Source organism: Leptonotus elevatus, chromosome 3 (genome assembly GCF_054856555.1).
Source record: "Leptonotus elevatus isolate MCC_2025b chromosome 3, RoL_Lele_1.0, whole genome shotgun sequence".
Lineage (NCBI taxonomy): Eukaryota > Metazoa > Chordata > Actinopteri > Syngnathiformes > Syngnathidae > Leptonotus > Leptonotus elevatus.
Window position 1 is genome coordinate 9,257,057 of NC_141241.1, and position 14,956 is coordinate 9,272,012.

At 39.3% G+C, this 14,956-nt stretch overlaps 1 protein-coding gene across 1 annotated transcript; it reads left to right on the plus strand.

Moving 5' to 3' along the window:
- Nucleotides 1-339: 339 nt before the first annotated feature.
- Nucleotides 340-13,511, plus strand: lpcat2 (lysophosphatidylcholine acyltransferase 2). Its single transcript, XM_086070413.1, has 14 exons — nucleotides 340-640; nucleotides 895-1,037; nucleotides 3,116-3,333; nucleotides 5,612-5,724; nucleotides 5,864-5,924; nucleotides 6,404-6,462; nucleotides 6,561-6,595; nucleotides 6,742-6,796; nucleotides 8,029-8,111; nucleotides 8,190-8,315; nucleotides 8,378-8,531; nucleotides 9,727-9,825; nucleotides 10,226-10,367; nucleotides 11,670-13,511. Exons 1-14 carry the CDS (start codon nucleotides 530-532, stop codon nucleotides 11,837-11,839), a joined length of 1,569 nt encoding a protein of 522 aa, XP_085926539.1. The 5' UTR covers nucleotides 340-529; the 3' UTR covers nucleotides 11,840-13,511.
- The last annotated feature ends 1,445 nt before the right edge of the window (nucleotides 13,512-14,956 follow it).

Sequence of the window (14,956 nt, forward strand, 5' to 3'; positions counted from 1 at the left end):
TTGTAGCTTTCTTCTTTTTCTTGTTCCAGTTTAAAAAGACACAGAAATAGTTTGTAACCTTAGCAGATTTACATATGTGAATATGAAACTTCGCAAGAAAAAGAATGATATTAATTAGATTGTGTTGTTTTTCAAGTCAGATGGCACACTTTAAAATGTCACAAAGTACAGCCTGCAAAGTTACACAAGAAATTTACCCCAAAATAAATCTACAGATGTACTGCCACAAATGACAGGAATGTGTACATTTCAAAATCAGGTCTAACAATCTGGCAAAAACTCACAATAATAATTAAAAGTACTGAAATTTCGCCATGCGCAAAGCAAGGGAGGCGGAGCTTGAATTGGATCACTTCCGGGATGGCTTCTGCAGTCTATTTTGCTAGCATGAACGCTGTGGGTTGCAGTGTGAATTAGGCAAAAGGAGAAGAAAAAAGAAAGGGGTAGATTAGGCCTTCTAACGCGGAAGTGAAATGATAACATGAAGCTGCTCCTGTAATTGCGTCCTGCGTCGTTTTCCTGCCCGACGATGCCGTCCCAACGCGTCTTCGCCCTGCCGAGGCAGCAATCGCTGCTACTGCCTGCAGTCATCAACCCGTTTGTGCAGGACACCGAACTCTCCAAGGCCACCATAATCAAAGTGAGTTGACAATGGCGCGTTAATATCAATGCATAGCAGGAGTATATGCGCGTCGACACGCGCGCAATTAGCTGCACGTCGCCTGGGCCTCTGTAGTATGTCTAATCAGCTTTGCAATGTTGTTGTGTACTGCAAGAACAATAAGAGCCCCTATGTGCTGCTGCCTACTGATCTGGATTTGACACGTGGAATGTAAGCATGGAATGTGTGTTTAGTTTACTGACATAACTATTACTATGTGTGTGTGTGCGCAGTGTGTCCTCCAGGGTATCATCCTGGTTCCTCTTCGAGCCATCCTCATCTCATTGGTCCTCATGGTGACCTGGCCAGTGGCTGTCATTATCACCTTCAAGCATCCTCTGAAGGGGGCAGTGGCACCAATGACAGGATGGAGAAGGTAACCTGTTTAATTGCTGATACACGGAGGGGGGGAGCAGAGCAGATGCAGATGCAGTGTGACTTTCACTTGCAAGTGAAATTTGTTGACCCAAGCTGCTAACTCAATTTACTTATTCACCATTGAAATTGAATTAATGTTTTTTCTTTAAAGAAGAAGGAAAAATAGCACTAAAATGTCATTTATTTCAACATTTTGCGGGTGGTTCTGGAACGTTTTCCCCCATGATAGACAGATCCATGCTGTACATTTATCATGATATAAAATCAATTACTTTACAGAGGGGAATTAAGATTATGCCAGTAGACAGATAACATCCAGTATAGAAAATCATTTAAACAGAAACCACTGTACCGGGTAATAATACAAGCACAAATGCATTTTCTATACTGCTTATCCTGTTGAGGGTTATGGGAAGCTGGAGCCTAACCCAGCTGACTTTGAGAAAAGGCAGGCTAAGCCCCTGGTCCGATCGCCAGTCATGTTTACTGTGGAGCCAGACCACCTTTCGCCCTCACATTCACACCGTCACTGACGGGAAGTCAGCGGAGTGAGCCATTACACCATCTGTGACAGCACAAATTATTACAAAAATGGATGAACTCTTGTACTTTTTTTTTTTTACTTGACATTTTTGTGTAGTGAAACACTCTTAAAGGAGACATTATGTTTTTGTTGTTTTAAACAGTACTCCTGTACATTTCATTTGGTTCTCCAGTTGTTGAGTTAATCCTTAACTCATTCACTGCCATTGACGCCTATAAACGTCAAAAAGTCATTTGAACTATTTATTTTAGTTTTACATTTGTTTCCCACTTTTGTTAACAAGAGTATGAAAACCTAGATTTTTTTTTAATCTTTTTTTTTTTAAGATTATTAAAATTTAGGGACGTCAGGCGATTAAAATTAATAGCATGACTTCAATAGTATATATCACAAATTTTATGTCTGTTCTAAATGTCTAATAATTTTTTTCTAGATTTTCATACTCTTGTTAACAAAAGTTGGAAAAAAATGTTAAACTAATAGAAATAGTTCAAAATAATTTTTGACGTTTATAGCCGTCAATGGCAGTGAATGAGTTAAATGCACGGTAGTTGTCTTTCTTATAGGGGGATTTGAAAGGGTCTTTCTATAAAAAGTCCTAGTCATACTGGCAATAATAGTAATATAGTCATGTAAAACTTAAAACTTTGGTAAAAAAAAAAAAAAAGGCAGTGCTGCAATCACATAATGCTGTCTTTAATTTCTGTAATCCTGTGAGTGTGGCTCTTGTTACAGCATGTTCTCGAATTTGCGATCCACGCCAAAAATGCCCATCAGCCAAAGCAGCGTATCGTCAAAACAAATAGATATTGACATTGTTTGTATTAAGTGCTTTTTTTGAGATCATATCTGCACTCGCAGCGCTTCCCAGAACACGGACAGTGAGTACCATAAAAGTTCTTCCACTTGTATGATTGAATTCCTGCATTATCTGATGATCTGATTGCTGTATTCAAACTGAATGTCTGATGTCGGAATAGTTGTGGAAGCGGACAACTTCCGCAATGAGGAAGTGAATGGCGGAAGTCGAAAGTGGTTGCACAATGTTTTGCAATTCTCATTGCAAAGACTTCAAACTAAAGAGTTTGAACAAGTGACATGATAAAGGCGTCTGAATAAACCTCAAAGCACCATAACTTCTATTTTCTTTTCATCGAAGTTCAAGAAATTCAGTACCGTCCAGGTCTTGATTTACTCCACAAATGACAATAGTTGCTTTAAGGAGAAAGCATCCCTTTTGCTCATCCACATAGTAAAAGGAAATGCCATGCTCTAGCAAATAGGATGAAAAAAACAGGGGCCCCAAACTTGAACCCTGTGGAACACCATACAAACTTGGGGCAGAGCAACCAAAGCTAATACAAAAAGCGCTACCAGTAATTTCCTAAAAATCTCACTCAGATCTGAAATTTTGTCTCTCAGCACAAAGCAAAAACGTAACTAAGCGACAAAAAAAAAAAAACACTTGTGGAGTTAACCTTTTGGATGCTCAATACGTTAACATCTGTAACTACACCTTGTGCCATTCCCAGGCTCATGTGCCAGAGTCTGATGGCTGCGCTGGGAAGAGCCTACTACTTCTGCATGGGATTCCGGGTGGTGGTCAAGGGCAAACAGGTGGGCAGTGGCGAGGCCCCCATCCTGGCTGTGGCCCCCCACTCCACCTTCTTCGACGGCATCGTGTGCATCGTGGCGGGCCTGCCGTCCACCGTGTCCCGTGTGGAGAACCTGGCCACGCCCATATTTGGCAGTGAGACACTTTTTTTTCCCCCCCCTTTTCTGTTCACATGGTCCATTGGAGCACTTTATGGACAATAGTTCACTGTACGGTATGAAGAAATATATTTACACGTGTATGTTTGTATTTGACACGTGTTTGTATTACGTATTATACGTCCATTCATTTATACTTGCATATAATGAATGTGATTAGATATAACGTCATAATTGCGTTTAATTCAATATAAATGGGGGGAAAGTTTTGTGTAGCACTATTAACTCATTCGCTGCCATTGACAGCTATAGACGTCAAAAATTAATTTGAACTATTTATATTAGTTTAGCATAATTTTCAAGTTTTTTAACAAGAGTATGAAAACCTAGAATTTTTTTGTACATTTAGAACAGATATAAAATGTGTGATTAATCGTGAGTTAACTAGTGAAGTCATGCAATTAATTACGATTACACATTTTAATTGCCTGATGCCCCTCATTTTTAATAACCTTGTTTTTATATATATATATATATATATATTTTTTTTTAATAAGGAAAAGATGATTAAAAATTAGGGGCGTCAGGCGATTCCAATTTTTAATCGTAATTAATCGCATGACTTTACTAGTGAAGTCACAATTAATCACAGATTTGATATCTGTTCTAATACAATAAAAAAAATCCAGGTTTTCATACTCTTGTTAACAAAAGTGGGGGAAAAAATGTTAAACTCATAGAAATAGTTCAAATGAATTTTTGACGTCTATAGCCGTCAATGGCAGTGAATGAGTTAATAAGCCGTAATGGTTAAGACAGGGAAGTGTGTATGTGTGTATGAACATGTGTCACACATATAATCTCCTTAATCTTCTTTCCGTTTTAGCTGCACAATTTCACACCCACCATATGCAGTGGAGTAGCCCTTGTCAAATGTGACCTTCGGAGATTATTTTATGACAACATTAACAGTAAAGGGCCCTGCGGTAATGTGTCCTTTGTTGTCATGGAAACGGGTGTGACCTATTGTGAGCGTATTCATTATGAGTGTGCTTGTCCACCTTTGTGACAAGTTTGTTACATTAACGCAACAATAAGTTGCGTATTTCACATCAAATAGCCAATTCAGAGTAACATTGTCAGTATGTTTACTTGGGGAGAGAGAGAGAGAGAGAGAGAGAGAGAGAGAGAGAGAGAGAGAGAGAGAGAGAGAGAGAGAGAGAGAGAGAGAGAGAGAGAGAGAGAGAGAGAGAGAGAGAGAGAGAGAGAGAGAGAGAGAGAGAGAGAGAGAGAGAGAGAGAGAGAGAGAGAGAGAGAGAGAGAGAGAGAGAGAGAGAGAGAGAGAGAGAGAGAGAGAGAGAGAGAGAGAGAGAGAGAGAGAGAGAGAGAGAGAGAGAGAGAGAGAGAGAGATGTCTGCTGTTGCCATGACAACCACAGAATACTCACTCAACTCATTCACTCCCAGCTATTTTCACTGAAGCAACTCCCTTCACTCCTGGCTGTTTTACTGGATTTGGACTGATTTTGCAAGGCCTACAGAATATTGTGTTCTATTACTATAAAAACATGGACCTACCAAAAAAAAAAGATTAGAGTCTCTTCTTTCATCAGGAAAAACAAGTATATTTCTATCTGTTTCCGTTTTGCAGCAATTAGCATTAGAATAAAGTTAAGTTTCATCATTGTTCACAAATCTGTTTAGAACTGTGGGTAAATTCGTTTTTTTTTTTCAACATGGCCCTGGTTGATTTCTTTTGCTCTGCTTCCACCTGCTGGCCGTTTCTGTAATAACTACCATTTCTTCAACCGTTCTCTGCAGTTAAGAGGCTGCATCAAAGCCTTCTGTATGCTCTAGCATAAAACATGTATAAATACGTCTTTAGGACACTTAAAACATTTAAAATTGAACGTATTTATACGTTTTGGGGAGCAAATGAGTTAAGGAGTATAAGATGTTGGTGGACCAGCCAGGACACCTCTCATGCTTTGTTGTGTTGTGTTTTTGAAGTACTCATAATGTTTTAACGCTGACAACTTATGTTTACTATAAACTTAAATTGACTTTTTTTATACATCAGTTCTCTGTAGATTCCCCTTCCAGCTGTAAGGCAAGTCCGAGAGTAAAAAAAATAAAATAATTGTCAAGTTGCCGTTCTAGACTCCTTAGTTTCAATATGTATGCTGCAAGTTGCAAATTTAGCCATCGTGGGGACTTTATAAAGGTTATATATATTTGTTATCTTATTTTAAAGCTAATTCCTGTAATGAACTCTACTGTGTTTTTTAAATGTTTGTTTATATTTTTTTTCCACAGGGTTCGTACGCTGCCTCCAGCCAGTGCTGGTGTCCAGAAAAGACCCCGACTCAAGGAAGAACACCATCCAAGAGATCGTTGGCAGAGCCAAGTCAGGAGGCCGCTGGCCGCAGGTATAAAAGAGGAAAATGCACCAATAAACCGCCGCTTGTTACTAAAGTAGAGTTTCAGAGTTGATTTTGAAGCTAGTTGCATCACTTCCTTTAGTAGCAGTTTTTTTTTTAAATGTATTTTTGCTGATTTGATCTTCAGGTTTTGATATTTCCTGAGGGGACGTGCACAAATCGCTCGTGTCTCATCACATTCAAACAAGGTAAAATGCTACCGGTAAAAACCCATCCATCCTTTTACTTGTCTTTATTAACATCCCAAAATGACAGCGTACACCCTGGACTGGACCGCAAGCCAGCAGCAGAGGCAGGACACATGTAGACAAACAAGCATTCATGCTAATTCATATCCACACCTGTTAACGTGCATGTTGTTGGAATTTGGTAGGAAGCTGGAGTACCGTACAGTCCATACAGGAAGGCCGGATCCAGGATTAGGAAAAATTGAGTAATTGACCTAAAAAGGTTTTAATTGCCTATAAATACGATGGCAGCAAAGCACTACATAAAACTACCCAACTCGCTTCAACATAGTTCCTTGGCAACAAGATGATGAAGTTAGTGACTTTGGAATATGTTCCACTTGTTCAAAGTAAAGGCTGGGAAAAAAACAAATGTCTCCAGCAATTGACTCTTTATTTATTTATTTATTTTTTAATTTATTTTTCATACTGTCCTATAGGTGCCTTTATTCCAGGCGTACCTGTGCAGCCTGTGATTCTGAGATATCCTAATAAAATAGTAAGTATTTACAATAAACGCACAGGAAGACATCTTTCTATTGTACGACCTTTCCATGTACATAAGATTTGTATTTTTTTCCATTTCCTTCCATCCAGGATACAGTAACATGGACCTGGCAGGGTTTCAGCTCGTAAGTTTACTCCCAACAATAATGTGTCTTTCCTTCACGGATAACAACCATACACACAAACAACTCCCTTATTTTGCTTGCTGCAAAACTTGCTGCCATTGTAATACATTTGATGTAACCAGCTGCTCTGATTAAATTGTGTGTAGGAGGACTCTGTTACTCCTAACGCTGTGTCAGCTGTACACCACAGTGGAGATTGAGGTGACTTTGTCCTTACACCTTTTTTTTTTATTATTCTCAACGTTGCCTTTGTGATGGTTTGAAAAGTAGCTTAAGTGCTTTATAATGCTTAAAATTCAATACGTCGTGCATGCTAGCGATAGAGACGGGAGATGTTTACAAACGTTATACTGTATTGTTCATAAAAAATAGTTTGTAGCAGGGGTTAGCAAACATTTGTGCTAATGAGCCACATTTGTTGTCTAAAATTGACAAATGAGCCACGAGTGGACTAGAGGGAAAAATCAGATAACATGTATTTGAAGTATGTATAATAACGTATTTTAATAATGAAGTAATAATTCATTTTCGTCCATCATTAATTTGATTATAATAAACAATTGTTTATTGTATAAAAATGTTTTTAGAACTTAAAAAAAAAAATTAACCTATTATTTAATGAGATAAATGAATACAAATATATATTTATTTTGGATTTAGGGGGCTGAGTGGTTGTAATCACAGGCAGGCTGAAAAAAAAATGGCTGCCTGAGATTGCATCTCCATGTATCTCTGGTCAGGAGGCTCAAAGAGCCACAAAACTCATCCTCAATACTCTTACTAGTCCCCTCGTTGTCCACTGAAAAGCATATGAGGATTGGACAAACTGAAATGGATTTAAAGGGGGGCTGCAATCTCAGGCAGGCTGAAAAAATGGCTGCCTGAGATTGCATCCATTCCCCATGCATCTCTGGTCAGGAGGGTCGTAGAGCTACAAAACTCACCCTGAATACTCTTACTAGTACCACCCGTATATGATGAAAAGCATGTGAGGATTGGACAAACAGAATTTTTTTAAATTTGATTTAGGGGGCTGAGCGGTTGCAATCTCAGGCAGGCTGGAAATAAATGGCGGGGAGGGTCATTGGAGGGTCAGAGAGCCACAAAACTCACCCTGAATACTCTTACTAGTTCCCTCGTCGTCCACCGTAAGGCATGTGAGGATTAGACAAACTGATTTCGGGAGGGGGGTGTAATCTCAGGCAATCGGGGAAAAAAATGGCTGCCTGAGATTGCAATTGCATCCCCATATATCTCTGGTCAAGAGGGTCAGACAGCCACAAAACCCATGTGCACCTGAGGATTTTCTCATTTAATGAACCAAATTCATGAAAATAAATAACAAATATGACATGAGAGAGTCATGTCATATTTGTTATTGATTTATCTGCTGAATGTCCCTCATGTGACCTTCCCCATGTTGTGTTCTTCAGTTTCTGCCACCTCACATCCCCACAGAGGAGGAGAAAAAAAGTCCTGCTTTGCTCGCCAGCAAAGTGAGAAACATCATGGCCAAGTGAGGAAAGAAACGCATGCAAAGAGAAAACCTGCCTTTTTTTTTGTGTATACTAAATGTGCTACACCACACCTGCAGGGCTTTGGGCGTTCCCGTGACGGACCACACGTACGAGGACTGCCGTCTGATGATCTCCGCCGGCGAGTTGACACTGCCGATGGAGGCCGGCCTGGTTGAATTCACCAAAATCAGTCGCAAACTCAAGTAGGACGAGCAACGACTTTGCTTTGAGCTGACGCTATATGAACCTGATGTCTCTTGTTTAGTATCAAATGGGACAACGTGAGGAAAGAGTTGGACAGTTTTGCCACCATGGCCAGTTCCTGTAAAGGCGGGCGCATCACCATCAAGGAGTTTGCCGGCTTCCTAAAGCTTCCTGTTAATCCTGCCCTGGAGGAACTCTTTGCACTCTTTGACCGGGTATGACACTTCACATCTTTAGTTCTCTACTCGTACTCGCGACAGACGGCCAATTCTTGTATGGGCCGTTCTTTTGTGACCGTTTTGGTAGCTAATGCTAATCTTTTCTTACACCGCAGCTCTGCTTGCCTTACCTTTGCAGTAACTTTAAGGAAAGTGGCAGCTACAAAACCAGAGCATAAAGACTGCACTTTAAGACTGTAATAGCATGCATGGTGTTTTCACCCGTAGTAGCAGCACTTCATCATCAAGCTGCCAAACTACTAGGGGTGGGAATCGTTGAATGTCTCACGATTCGATTCCGATTTTTGGGTCGGCGATTAGATTCAGAATCGTTTTTCAATCTATAGATGTGCAAAGAATTGTAATGATCTACTCCAGTCTGGCTCGCTAATGCTAATTAGCGCGCTACTCGCTGCACTTTTATTACTCAAGAGAACGGCTCCACACTGAAAAAAACACTTTTATTGGAATAACTTGATCGTGACTTTTTCCTTCTACTCTCCAATGTGGCTACAACTTAACAGTGTATTAGACCGCATGGAACCACACTGCCCCGCAGTGGCCAAATTGGGTACAACATGAACGGCGCTCCCAATAAAGGCGCACACAGACAAAGGCAAGACGGTATAAAAATGTTTAAATAAAATCGATCCTGAATCGTACTAAATGAGAATCACGATTCTTATGAGAATCGATTTTTTGGCACACCCCTATAAACTACACTTGCATATTAGTTTTCATACATTTGGTGCATGCGACGGACACATCACAAAACACAGATATCCCTTAACCTTGACAACTTCGCAGAGCACAAGTGCGACGCTTATACTGCAGCTCTGCTTACCTTTTCGCTTTGAAAAAAAAAAAAAGGCGGATCTTCACTCAGCCTAAGTCATGAGTGGAGAAACTCTGTGTGGGGTCGTATTGTTTAAGTTTGCCAAATTGTGACCTATAATTATCAAAATTCAAAACAGCTTGCTCGCAGGAAATCGACAGATTTGATTTTCGTTGTTGATTAATTTCACAGTAGCTGGGTAGACAGGCACTCAAGAGACCCAAATATATGTACAATATGCTAGCAATTTAAAAGTCAAGTTTGAATGTATGCCTTTAAGTAACATTTTAGCAGTGCTGATTGTCATGTAAGCGTTAAAATAAGTTACTTACTTGCATGCATATGCTTCGTTCCCAGAATGGCGACGGCACCATAGATTTCAGAGAGTACGTCATCGGCGTGACCATCTTGTGTCGACCTGCCAACACTGAGGAAGTGCTACGGATGGCTTTCCGGGTATGCTAACATTCTACAATGACTTATTAACACCATTCCACTTATGTGAGGGGAGCATAAGTAAAGCTTATTGAATACGTGGTTTGTTTGGTTTGAATAATAACTGAACGAGACTGAAAGCTGAGTGTGTGGCTCTGCTGCGAAATGGAAGCAGACAGCAGCATTCAGAGACATTTGGATCATGTCACGGTAATAATCTTTGTCTGCTGCCGAGCGCCATGGGAGTCCTGGAGTCAGTCTCGCAGTCAATTTACCCCAACCAGCACAACATGTGGTTTTAGACAAGGACTGAAAGAAACAAAAGAAAAAATAATCCTATTAGAAAGTTTCTGTACAAGAGGAGAAATGGTTATGTACACCAAATACAGGCGTGTCATTCAAATATTTCTTCTTGTTTTAGCTTTTCGACATAGATGAGGATGAGAAAATCACCCGAGAGGAGTTCACGGCGCTGCTGCGCTCCGCTTTGGGCGTCTCCGATCTCAACATGGCCAAACTTTTCAAGGAAATTGACGCCGACGGCTCGGGTTTTATCACGTTCAGTGAGTATCAACACTCATATAGCCATTTCTAGTCTCGCGGATGTACAGTGGTGCGTTGACATACGAGTTGAATTCGACCGTGACCATGCATGTGACTCAAATCACATATATCTCAAATCATGGTTCACCATTACAGCAAGGAATACTGTTATTGCTTTGGCGTGAGCACAAAATGACAGTGAATAGGCAAATAACGAATTTTCAGCAAATAACGGAATACAAGTTACAAAAAAATTTAAATGCAGAAGCATGCCTGTGTGTGGGTTCATTGTATAGACTTTTTGTTGCACAAGTATATATATATATAAGGGTGTTAGAAAAAAATCGATTCGACAATATATCGCGATATTACAGCGCGCAATTCTCGAATCGATTCGATATGCGGCCGAATCGATTTTTAAACATCTATTTTTTATGGACATATTCAACAAAACGTCCCTACTTAGGGTTAGGATTTACACATTAAGCATGGAAGAATGTTATATTAATGGAACATTAAGCCTTAATATTTTATTTCAGTGCTGTTCAAACATGAAACCGACTGCAACCTGTTTGTTAAATGCAGTGGCTCAGTTATAAGCCTGGATTTTCAGATAAAAAAAAAAAAATAATTTCATACAAATCTTACAGTGTACATGTACAAGTTTAGTGATTAGTATTTTCTAAATTTGAGTAAAAAATCAATAATCAATTTATAAATTCGTATCAGAATTAATCGGTATCGAATCGTGATACGAATCGAATCGCCAGGTACTAGGCAATTTACACTCCTAATATATATATATATATATATATATGATTGTCTATTCTGCCTTTTGCCCAAAGTCAGCTGGGATTGGCTCAAGTACACCTGCGACCCAAATAGGGAGTAGTATAGAAGGTGGATGAATGGCATTTCCAAGTTTAAGAGTCCACCTGAAAACACATTTGCAGGCCGTAAAGCCAAAGCAGCAGGTGGCGCTAAAACCCTGTACTGCCAAGTGAGTGACTATATAGCCCTTTTAGCCAATACAAAGGCAGCAGAAAGCAGTAAAGGGATACAAAGAAAGAAGTATTTTAATGTTGTTTGTTAAATGCAAAAAAAATCCAAATAAACCATCTTTCATCTACTATATATATACTATAAAATTATAATTATCTATTGCAAACACTTGAATCTGAAGATAACACAAAAAAAAAAAGTAAAAAAAATTCCAGTCTTTAATCAAACTCGAGTTTTTTGAAAACGATCCTTCAACTTTGCACGGAGCTTCCCTAACAAATCCGCATTTGAAAATATTCTGTGTGTTGGGGATCCCTCAGTTGAGTTTCAAGCCTTTGCCACAACCCACCCGGAGTACGCCAAGCTCTTCTCCACCTATCTGGAGCTGCAGAGGTATCAGGCCATCCAGGAGGCCACGCCCGGCGATCTGGAGCTGAGCGGTTCGGGGGAAAATCAGGAAGACAGCACCTCGGACAAGAAGGACGACTAACCCAATCCGTCATGGTACACTCCCTTTGGTCATGAGAACCATGTCGTAGGTCATGTTGCTTGCCTTTTTTATGGACATTTAAAAAAATATATATATATTTTCAGTCTTAGGAGTGCCTTATGGGGCAGACACTAATTCTATATGTTTTGGAGCACCTGTTTACGGTTTGGTCACAACTTTCCTCTTTTTTTTTTTTTTTCTTCCTTGTTGACTATCTTAGGCCACATAAATGGCTGTTTTGAGGGATACGATGGTCAACGAAGCCTGGCAACAGCCATTTGGCATAGTAAGATTTTGTTGCTATCTCTATCTGTGAGTGGATAGACAGAAAAATCTCAATAACATATGCCCGAAATTCTAGTTTGAAGCGACCATTTTTCAACTCTTCCCACATTTTTATTTCCAGATCACGACCCAAATTGTGCTGTTTTTAGAACGCCAATCTCTAAACCAGCTTCTCTTGGCAACATGAAACCTTTGCAATGGAGTTTTTGTGCAACTTTTGAGTTTTGTGTTCATTTAGGAAGCCATGTAAATATAGATGAAAATTTGATTTGAATAATTTTAGCAAAATGTTGCAACGTATGGTGGAATGAATAACTGATGAACGGAAATTTTAATAAAAATAAAAAATAGTAAATAAAATATTTTTTTTATGCGCAGTCGTGTTCACGCCCAAAAGATAAATAAAAATTAAATGTGGTGTTTTTAACTATTAATTATTGTGCTTTGACTTGCTGTGTGCATTATTCCTCGTGTGCTTTCCACCTTGTGTGACTTCCTGTGAGTTTACCGCGCCAACACCTTCTTTTGTTTTACATACAGGCAAAGGGTTCGAGTGTGCCAGTGTAATTAGTTTACAGTAAGCTTTATTAGGATTCCGAGCAAGCAGATGTTGTATGTGCGTACTCAGGGACATGGGCCTTTGTAAGACAGCTGTATAATTAGCCGGAGCTTTTGCTTTGCATGTTCTATCTATTTGCATCCCCGCTCGACATGCTGACACAGCACTAAGTCGACTCCAGCGCAAATAAAATAGGGCAATTTGTGAGCAAAAAGAAACGCAGTGTATTCCAGGGGGGCGTTCACACCAACAGGCAATTTTGTTTTGTTTGTTGTTTTGTCAACTCGGCAAATTTTGAAAGAAAAACAACAATATGTGTTTAATTAATCTTGTTTTGCACTGAAAAAGCTTGTTTATTTCATAATGAGGCAAACGTTGACTTAATGGGCCACCACTGTGTCATTCACTGAGCCACCACCTGGTGGCAGCAGTCATCTGGCCATGTTTTTATCTCCCCTCCTCGAGCTTGTTATTAACTGTACTGTACTCTGAAAGGCAAGACTTCCATGAACTTTGTTTCATTATTGTTACTGCAAATGTTTATACAGTGAACACAAATGTGCAATTGTGACGTCATTGTGATTGAACTAAAAATAAAACAGCAACCATGAGTCATGAATGATTTATTTGTTTAAAAAAATTAATGGTTGGTATTTTTTCTTGTTTGCATTTCATTAGCTTAAAATGTTTTGTAGAACACTGTATATCTATATATTCAAAAATCTATCAATATGTAAATATAATGAATGAATAAATGAACACTTTTTGAGCTCCTCCTTTTCGCCATCAATGTATTAAGATGAAAAATAAATGCATCCCTCTGATAGACCCCTTTCTGTTTCCAAAGCTCTGTTCAAGTCAGCACACACCTGCCACCATTTAAGGTGTCTTTGACTAACCCCAAATAAAGTTCAGGATTTCTAATTGTCTTTCCTGACATTTTTGTAGTCACATCCTACAGCTACAGCGCAAACCATGGTCTGTACAGAGCGTCCACATCAATTATGGACAGTGAACACAGTCATCAAGTGAAAATAGGCCACAAGAGTGGCATTAGAATTAACTTGATATCCCTCAAAATCTGGGGGGGGGGGGGGTGTGGAGGTTGTCAGGAAAATAAAACAACCATCTCACATTTTCATATGTTTGAGCAACAAGGGCAGGGTGGCAAGACACCTTTTTACAAGAAAAAAAAAATCCTATATGAACTACATTTTGCAAAAACACGCTAAAAATCTCCCAAATACATGTCGGAAAATGTTTTGCGGTCTGATGAAACCAAGTTCCGATTTTTGGCCCAATTTCCAAAAGGTATTGCCGGGGCAAACACAACACTGAGTGAAATTATGTGCAGTTTTGAAAATAAAAGTCAGGAAAAGCCTACTAGAACATCTGAACTTGGTTTAAGGGTTAATCAGAGAAATGGTGGCATGTGTGCGCTGACTCACTTTTAACTGATGTGAGTGGTTAGTTCTGAACACAGCCACATCTCAGCTGTTGTTTTTTTCTCCTCTCTCTAAATTTTTTTGTTTAAATGAGTTGTGCAGGTTTTGCGTCACATGTTAAAACGTTTTGAAAATATTGATTTTGGTCTCATTTTTTTAGATCGCAAAAACCTGGCATTTAAAAAGGGGTGTGTAGATTTTTTTCATGTTAACCACTTAGCCCATTTGACCTTTTTGGTACCCAAAACAGCAGCACCAAAATGCATATAGTCTCCAAGCTAAACATTGTAGACTTGCCACATGTTGGAATTGTTGAAGTTGATTTTAATGTTATGTGGACATCGTGTCTTAACACCATTTGCGTAATTGCAAACTCTGACAGATGGTTGCGCCACAATTTTGATAGTTTACTGCTATTTATTCATAATAATGAAAACTCATTATTTTTATTTCATTTAAAACTTCAGTTTCTCTTGATATAGTGTCCTTTATATTGTAACCAAGATAATTTATTTGATGCCTTCGCCATCTGCAGTTTAGTAAACCTTCTATATCATGCTCCCTCTAATGCACTAAATTTATTTCCGTGTGCGGTTTAAATTTAATGATCCAATGTATCATGTTGGGCCTGTGCATAAATCAGGCCCAGCCCACTTTTAACTGTGCACTCATGTCCTTTGCACGTGCACCAGCGAGGTGGAGATAAACGATTTTGGGGCCGGTGGCTTTATTAAAAGCCCCACCGCCAAAACAAACTTGTGAATTCCACCTTTCAATTGGATTTAACCTTTTCGAAGCGTCTCATTTCATTTGGATCCAAGCTGATGA